Consider the following 9,166-nt stretch of genomic DNA (forward strand, 5'->3'; position numbering starts at 1 on the left):
TGACAAATACCATATGCTCACCTCATAGCTTTGGCAGCGCTCATTTCTCTCCATGGGCAGACTTCATGCTGTTAACAACACAAAAGTCTCAGAGTATAATGTGGTTCAGCCTGCAGGTATGGCATTTATGATTTGAGAGGGGATGCTGTAATCTTTGAGTTCCTGGATATGTGGAAAATATAACTGTGATAATTGACTTAAGCTATTGTGAACCCAAGTACAGTTGACAGAATAAAGTAATGGATATCTGCATGTCTCCAAATTTATTACCTTGAGACTGGTAAAGGTGTTTTCAGCAACAAGACTTGAACTGTCTCTTCCATCTCACCAGGGCTTGGTTTCCTATTTCAAGAGCAGTTATCAGTACTTTGGTGAAAGCTCCATTTGCTCATGATTAAAATTTGGGTTCTGTATGTCATGGAGGTGGTACCTGATGAGAACGTAAACTATTCTTTTAATCATATTTGGCAACATTCAAGATATCTGCAAAGAAAAGTTAAACTGGCTCAGATGTAGTATGAAATGAATTCCACGCGTTTTCAAGGTAGGCAGGGTAAGATCTGAGGTAGCATTTCATTTCACAGTCTCTCAATCACCCTTTTATTTAATTAATTAATTTATTTTGTCCATGGCTATTCTTCATCATCCTATAACCCCCCTTGCATCTGGTAGTTCTGCAGAACTATTTGAGTCAAGGATGCATCAGAGTTACTGTAGTTTTCTGGCATATCATTAAAATATGACTGAAAGTTCTTTCTATATATTCACTGAATTCTCTCTTCTTTTTGCTTTATATGTGATATTAAGAACAAAAATGTGGATTACTTAAAAGTGCAAGCACTCTTAAATGTCCCAGATTATATTCCTGAGTCCTAGATCTCTGATTCAGCACAAAGTTATTTAAGAATAATTTTTAAATTATTTCTCTACTCCAAATATTTGCTGCCAACTCAATGAATTAGTTATGTATGTTATTCTAAAAGACTTCATAGGAGCTTAGATGGCCAAGATCAGGTCCAAGAGCACCTTGAAACATCTGAAACACTTCAGTATTTGGATAATTATATACGTTTGGGGCCAACCCACATTTCTCTTTGGAAAGTGTTTCCCCTGCATGGTTGCAGAAAACAGATGGATCATATGATCTTTGCATTTGGAAAGATGGCATAATTCTGGCTGTCAGTTCTGTGAAGGGGGCTGATTTCAGATCCTTGTTAAGAAAATATGCAACTACACAGAGTGATCTCAATGGCAGAATGTGATCACTGGCGCCAGCTTTCATGAAGAATGTAGCACACTTGCAACTTGAAATCTGATGTACTGTGGCTGGATTTAGCTCCATTGGGTTTTGCATTCATTTTTCAAATAAATGTGTTTTAAAGGAGACTTCTTTTATGTGTTTCAAGAGCTCCCTGTTCATGATTAGAAAGTAGAGTAGAGCAGTGGAGAAGTGGAAGATGGATGTGAAGGCCTTTGGGTCTGGTGGAGATGTCAAGGCTTTGTTGGGTATTTCCTTATACTTGTGAAAGTTTCTCTGCATATTCTGTGTTGAAATCTTATACTTCTTATTGCATTATATTTATTAAAGATGAGAGGTCTTTGCAACTGTCATTTTCTCTAGAGACACTACTTGGACCCTTGAGATTCAATATCCCTTCTCACTTTGCTCAGTGACACTCTTGTACCCAGATGTGCAAGCTTGGGAAGAAATCTCAGGGCACTGTGAAATGCACTACAGATTTCCAGAAATATTGGGTGTGTGCAGTTGGAGCATCATAATCATCACTCCCAGCTGAACAGAAAAGGGTTACCATAGCTACAGATCTTCATTTCACTATCAGGGTTCAAAGTAATGGCTGTGGCTTCAGTTCTCAACTTTTAATACCTTTAGTTTCAGCAGCAACCTATGAAAAAACAGGACCTTGTTGTAGCTCATCTTGGTCATACAAAAAGCAAATGATCCCACATGACTGGTTGTTTTGTAAACCCCTCTTTAACCAACCTTTCATCCAGCTGAGAGAGATCATCTACCCCACAGGAGCATGAGATATTCAGGCAGTGAGGACATTTGGTGTGGAATAGTTATTACTGTATCCTTCGTGGTACGTTCACCACTCTTTCTTCTGATAGCAGCATTTCAATGGTAAGAATTTGTTAGAAATGTTGAAGAATTCATAATACGTAAAAAATACTAGGAAAAAAGAAAAAAAAGAAAAATCAACATTTGAACTAACTTCTCCTCCTTGTATCAATTTGTGCATTTATGGTGAAGTTCCTTCTCACACAGATTTCTTCTTTGCATTGTAGAAAATAAAACACACTGCCCTCCCTCGATCCTCTATAAGGCTTGGAGTAAGACAAGATGAAACTGGAAATAACATGGATAATTATTATCTCCTGCAGAAGAGAGACAGTTACATCATCAGAGTCTTTAAGTTTTATTTTTTAAATTACCAGAGAGAAAGGACAAAAGCTTAAATGCGTCTAGCATCTGAGTGTGCTTGACCCCCACGGTTTGATATAAAGCTCCATGTAAAAATAGTGACCGTATCCTTCTGCACTAAATAATTCTATTTTACACCCGTTCAAAACAACTTGGTGCGGCAGGAGATGCTGCCACACTCAGCTATGGTACTGAAAGCCTTGTGAGCAGTGTAAGCCATGCAAAAGCAGTGTAATGTGTACAGAGATTCGATCACATTGCAGTCCTTACAAGTGTGGATTCATGTGGAAATTGACACTACACCACTCAAAAGTAATGATTATAAAATAGCTCCCTTACTTTGTATTCTGTGAAGGAATGGGAATTTCAAGTGTGTAAGGATCATGGAACTGGCTGATTTATAGAATGGTGGATGTAAAATATTTTAGAGGCCTAATATTTAATGTCAACCAGATCAAAAGTTACCTCTGAATCTGGGATATAAAAGGTAAAAGGTTGAATCTGAATTAAATGAAGATAAATTCTTAAATAATACTTGAGCTGCAGTTCTTAAGTGGCAAGATTTTTGGGGCAATGGCAGTTTCATTCAGTTTTTTCATTTTCAATTTTCATTCAGTTCTTTTTTTTTTTTTTTCATTCTGGCTTTACTACTGTGATGGATATTCATTTCAATGTCTGAAGCAAGCTTGCTTTTTCAGAATAAAACTTAAGAAAAATACTCTGAATTGACTATGTTTAGCATTTTTTTTTAGAATAGGCAATAAATTTTACTGTAATACAAAAAGATTGAAATTGATATACCAATTTGCTTTTGTTAACTGTTCTGTTCGATGTATACTAGAAGAAGCAAGGCTGCCATTGTTGCAGATTGGTAGCACATAAAAACAAAAGTTTTAGGAAATTGGAGTTTCAGTATGCACAGCAGTTACATGTTAAGTATTAGTATCTCGGTTACTTTTAATTAAAAGAAAATTCAGAAGGATCAAATTCATTGTAAAGACCAAAGGAGCTGCACAGAAAATCTCTTTGAGGAGAACCACTGATCTGAAGAAGAAGAAAAATAAATCAAAAATCCTTTTCCATCATTTTTGCTTAGAACCCCCACGACTTCAAAAACTAATTTATTTTAAAGTTTGTAGAAGAAAAGAAGTGTTGTTGGAATAAGGCTTCACTCAAGTTTCATTCTGGAGGGAATTTTTGGAGCTGAGTTAGAAACCCTCCACACTCGAGTGTTTATAATGGAAACGCTGACCAATGCGATAATAAACACCAATCACGGGGACTGTAGTAGCTGGTCAGAATGTGGATGCAGGAGTTTGCGGTGCTATCATAATATTTTCTTCTGTTTCCAGCATTAATTTGCTTAAAACTCCTTTCAGCTTGAGCAGATGTAAAGCAAGCTCAGCCTGACTATGGATTGCAAAATCATTTGATTATTTATACTTCTCTTAGAAAGCTTGGAAATGCCTCTCAAACATGGTTTCATCTAGACTTATTCCTTGGTTTACATGTCTGAATGCTAATCGTAACACGATAGCTGAAAGGGAACACAACTGTCTAACAAAAGGCAGCCTTCCGCAGGCAAAAAGAATATAAACAATCCCATCTCGGAAGAGTATCTAAAAACGGGCTATGATCAAACTGCTTTGGGGCTTTAAAAAACCCCTTATTATCTTTTCCCAGAAGTAATTGACACTGTCAGTTTTTGTTCTTGATGCGGTGATAATGGCATGGTGCTTCGGGGAGCCCAAGGGCTGTGATTGGCCCCAGCGTTGGTGGCAACGGTGTCTCTGAGCAAGGGGAAGTCCTCGAAATACAGTGGGTGAAATCCTACCCTTAGTGAAGTCAGCAGTAGCTCTGCATTCACTGCATTAGGGCCAGGATTCCTCTGGCTTCACAAGCCTGACACTCTATTTTTCAACCTGTGATTCCACAGACTATGGGGCATATACTCCGGAGTAAGATGACTCCATTGAGAGAATGGGCCCCACAGTCTTGTTCCTTCAGCGAGGTGGGACTGTGTGCTAGCAAGGAGGCTTTCTGCAGTGTTTCCAAAATGCATTTAAACTCTCAGCAAACTGAGCTTCCAGGACTGAAGGTTGGACTAGATGATCTCAGTGGTCTTTTCCAACGCAAATGGTTCTATGATTCTATGATTTCAATACATCTACATGGGAAGCAGATGGGTCTACATGGCTCCCCACTGCTTCAATGAGTATAATGGTATGCCTCAGACATTCATTCAGGAATAATTACACCAAGAGTCCCATTCTGTTTAATCTTTGCTTGCTTTGGAAAGGCAAAAAGCAAAAAATGAAAGTCCTTCATCAGTTACCCAGCCCCTATAAATCAGTGTGCAACCAAGAGACTCTGAAGCCTGTCACTAACGCAAAATGGCCTGTAGTGTGAACGCACTTTTAAATTCAAACATTACTTTTAGAACTGGTGGCTCAAATAAGAATGTACCACTGTTCTTCATTATTGTATAAAGTATCTGGTTATCTTTTAGAAATAAGTATTCATACTGCAAGGTCCAGATTTTGATTTGTATTTAAAAATATAATGTAACAATTTCTTTTTTGCTTTTCTCTCGTCCTCCACATGAGTATGGCAAAACTTGAACACGTTCCAATGTTTTGTTATTAAACCAAGAAAAGAAAAGCAGCAGTTTTAGAACTATCTGTTACAGACTTGTTTACATTGTGAATCTTCTAATTTAAGGCACTCTGTGCTACAGAGCTCTAATTTTATCCAGCGCAAGAAAAAATACGAAAGGATATATAATCATGCTGAGGAAATTGTGGTGGTGTGGAGATGACAGAGAAGTAGTGTTAAGAAATGAACATTGAACTGCACATTTCATTATCCCTGAACAATTTGCCTTCATCTTTTCTTTTCCTTTTTTTTTTCTTTTTTTTTTTTTTCTTTTTCACTTGATGCAGTCATAACAATAAAATGCACCTGGGTTATGTGAGCAGACACTGATTTTGGAACATTGCTCATTCTTGGTTTATTTTCTCATTTTAATTTTAAAATGAAAAAAAAAAAAACAAATAAAAAAGCCTGACGAAGTGAAACACCTCTGTTTCTAGAGAGGCTCCATCTGCATTTACCGTCCGACTGTCTCTTGGAAAAAAAGCATCCCCACAACCAGAAAACAGACGCAGCGCATGGAGTCAGGGGGGTCAACAAAAACAAGTGGAAGAGGATCCGGAGAAAAAAATTAGAAGAGAAAGAATACTTCATTATCAAAACAGGATATCGTGATGGTAATACTAAAGCGAACGGAAAAAGACGAATCATCACAAGAGCTGACAAAAGCATGAGAAAAGAAATCAAAGAGCTATGAGGGTGGGATTTAAATTCTTCTTTAAAATCCGGAGTAAATCTCAGTGTCTCTGGTATCACGACAATTTCGTGCAGTGGAAGTAAAAGCTGTCCTGGAAGGCAGCAGCCCACTGCCCTACCTGGGCCAGCTGCTGTAAGTCTGCTCCGCGCTGCCCCAGGCTGCGGATTGCTGGTTGCGGGCGGGCGGCTGCAGGAGCGGGGAGGGATCCGGCGAGCCACGCCTGCCTCGAGAGAAGGAGCAGCGGGAGGAGCCGGAGGTGTCCAGGACTTGGCAAAATAATGCTAAAAGACCGAACCCCACTCCAGGCCAGAGGAAGGAGAGCCGCCGGCCCCTCCGCGTAGGCGGTGGACCCCCACTTCCTTCCCTATTCCCGGCTCACGGCCGGCCTGGGCTTCCCTCCTCTGCCCGCTCCGTCTTTTCAACGTAATTTTTTTTTCCCCACATTTTCTCTCCTCGCAGCAATGAAACGAGGAAAAAACAACCAACCAAAAATACACCTAACAAACAGCAAGGAGGAAGGGCTCTGAGTAGCATCCTCAAAATCAAAGCCCACACGCCTGAGGATTTTCTCTCTCCTGTGGGTGGAAACAGCAACCCTACGGCCCCGCAGATTCAGGGCCGTCCCGGTCCCCGTCTCCTTCGCGCCCCGCCCGCATCACACCGCAGCCGGGCCCTGCTCCGGCAGCCCCGGTCAGTGCTAGCCGCGGCATTGGCCACCCACAGGCAAGGGCAGAACTTGTCCTGCGAGTAAACGGTGGCTCCGTCTAGAGATTCCATTTAACTCTCCCTGTGACACACAGCTTGGACTTGTCAAGGTGGATTTCAGAGAAAAAGGGAGTATTCTTTTTTATTAAAAAAGAAAATATAACAGCAGGTTTCTTTTTCCTAGCCCCTGGCCGACAGCTGGGCAGGCAACAGAATCCCCTGGAAAGCCAAACCTCTGGCTGCACCACCTCTGCTGCCCCATCCGATCCGTTCTCGAAGGCAACAAATTGCAAAACGCTAAAAGCAGTCAAAGAAACAATAACCAAAATGCCCCAGAATTTCTTCCCCTTCCCCCCACCCTACTTCCTTTACAAAAGCGATATATATTAACAAATCTACACACATCGAACCTCTCCATCTCCCCTTTCCCTTCGCACCCCCCTCGGTTTGAGTCTCACGCCTGTACGGTCCGGCTGCGGGGCGAGGAGCCCTTGTTTAAGGGCGGTGTCCGGCCCCAGCCCTGTCCCGCCGGGCCTCGCTGCCCCTAGCTCGCCTCCTGCCTGCTGCAGCCGTTCAGGAGCTCGGTCATGAAGGAGATGTACACGATGGCCAGGCGCAAGGTCTCTATCCGGGAGAGCCGCTTCTCGTAGGCGAAGGTGGGCACCTTCTTCCTCAGCTGGTCGAACGCCTCGTTGAGGTTGAACATCCTCTTCCTCTCCCGGATGTTGGCTGCCTGGCGCTGGGCGTAGGTGATAACCCGCTTTCTCCTGGGTCTGTCCAGTAGGGAAGCGCTCCGCATTCTCTCCTCTTCTTCCTCTTCTTCCTCGTCTTCGAGATCCCCGTCTCCGAAGGCAGCCAAAGGCAACCCCCGGGCCATCCCCTCCCGCAGCGACAGGGTTCTGTCCCCGAAGGGAGGCTCGGAGGTTAACCCCAGGCTCGGTCCGGCCCGAGATGAGCTCTGGGGGGCTCCCAGCGAGATGTCGGCCACGAAACCCAGCACCGAGGCACCCAGCAGCCGCTCCGGGCAGGGGAGCGGCGGAGCTGTGCCGCGGAGCAGCTCCGGGCGCCGGTGGGCCGGGAAGAGGCCGGCTGACATCTTACTTCGGAGAGGGCTTAATCGGGTCCCCCATCCCCAGCCTCGGCGGCGTTAATATTTATAACCCCTCGGATAACAGGATTAGCAGGACTAGAAAGAGCGGCTGTGAAATTTCCCTCCCTGATGCTGATGAGAGGAGACAGGCAGCCCCCTCGGAGACGCGTGGATGCTCACGAGAGAAGAGTCCCCGGCGAGGCAATCCTGTCACAGCGATCAAGAACAGTTCCTTCTTGGCAAAGCACTCGGCTCTTACCTGCTGAGCACTTTTGTCTCTTCTTATGCACCCGCAACCAAACGATTTTCAGGCTCTTTACAGCCCGCAGCAGCAGAGCCGGGTCTTCCCCGGACTCGCCATCCTGCTTTCCGTCGGGTTCTCTGAACCCTGAGAGCCAGCCGCACAATTGATGTCAGGCAAGTACGTGGATACTTTTAATGATGTCCAGAAGAGGGGACCTGCACGCAGAGGGTCACCGGGAAATGTTTACCCTGTATCCCAGCGCAATGAGATCTGAATGGCAGGACCTCCATTAGCCTAAGTAAGCATTGTAGGGGACCCGAAATTGCATTCCCAGTAGTAACTGTTGGAATCGTCCTCTCCATTCCCCCTAAATCCCTTCACCAAGAGTTCAAACATCTGGGCAGGGTGGCAGCAAAAGGCTGCTTCGTAATGCTCATTTCAGGCTATTTCTAAGCATTGCTTTGAACTCCCTTCCTCCTGCCCAGCAGACGAGGATAAGACGGTGCCATTCAGGGCAGCAGCTGCTTTCACCCGAAACTTCGGCAGAGCCAAAGTCAGAGTCGGTGCATTGAGGAATCGACCTGACTGCAGTGATAACGGTGGATACACGGAGCAAAACGGCTTGAAATGCACATAAACGCATCTGCACACACGACACCGCTAAATACCTTTCTTTGATCTAGGTTCCTTTGGGGGAGGTGGGAGAGGAGAGCGGTTTTGTCTTCACCCTCCTACACCACATATGTCTCTAAATAACGGTGTGGCCTTCGCGGTCTGGGACGGCCTTAGGCACACCCAGGTGGAATAGGATAGATTTGTTTTGGGCCGCGTGTCTGGGACGGCTGATGCTGTCATTCTGGTACTGCCTTCTTAAGCCCTAATCTTCTCCTTTGTCATGCATCGTCGTCGCTCTCTCTTTGGGGCTAATTAGTCCCTAATTTCCAAGGCGATTTCAAAACCCATCAGATGAAAGCAGACGGATGGTGGCGGCAGAAGGATCAAGCCCCGCAAAAATCCTTCCTGTTTGCCTACGGGACAGTGAACATTTCCGATGGCAGACTAGGATCCGCCGTCGTTTACAAACCAAATATCCTCCCCCCCCCCCCGCTCTCCCCACCCCCTCCCCCGCTCTCCCCCTCTCCGCTTTTTTTTTCCTCCTGATTAAGGCTGTGCGGTGATGACTCCCCTCACCTCCCTCCCTGCCCCGTGTCGTGCAGCGGAGCGGAGCGACCCGGCTACATTGGACAGCTCCGGAGCGGCTCGGCCTCAGCGGCACAGGTAGAGCGAGGCCCCGCCCGGCTCTCTGTGCCCGGAGACCAGCACGGGGTTCTGCCC

At 44.8% G+C, this 9,166-nt stretch overlaps 1 protein-coding gene across 1 annotated transcript; it reads right to left on the reverse strand.

The window, feature by feature from the left end:
• Positions 1-6,923: 6,923 nt before the first annotated feature.
• On the reverse strand, positions 6,924-7,974 carry FERD3L (Fer3 like bHLH transcription factor). The gene has a single exon (XM_425989.5). The coding sequence runs from the start codon at positions 7,591-7,593 to the stop codon at positions 7,042-7,044; it is 552 nt and encodes a 183-aa protein (XP_425989.1). The 5' UTR covers positions 7,594-7,974; the 3' UTR covers positions 6,924-7,041.
• Between the last annotated feature and the right edge of the window lie 1,192 nt (positions 7,975-9,166).

The sequence above is a fragment of the Gallus gallus genome, chromosome 2 (genome assembly GCF_016699485.2).
Source record: "Gallus gallus isolate bGalGal1 chromosome 2, bGalGal1.mat.broiler.GRCg7b, whole genome shotgun sequence".
NCBI classification, from domain to species: Eukaryota; Metazoa; Chordata; class Aves; order Galliformes; family Phasianidae; genus Gallus; species Gallus gallus.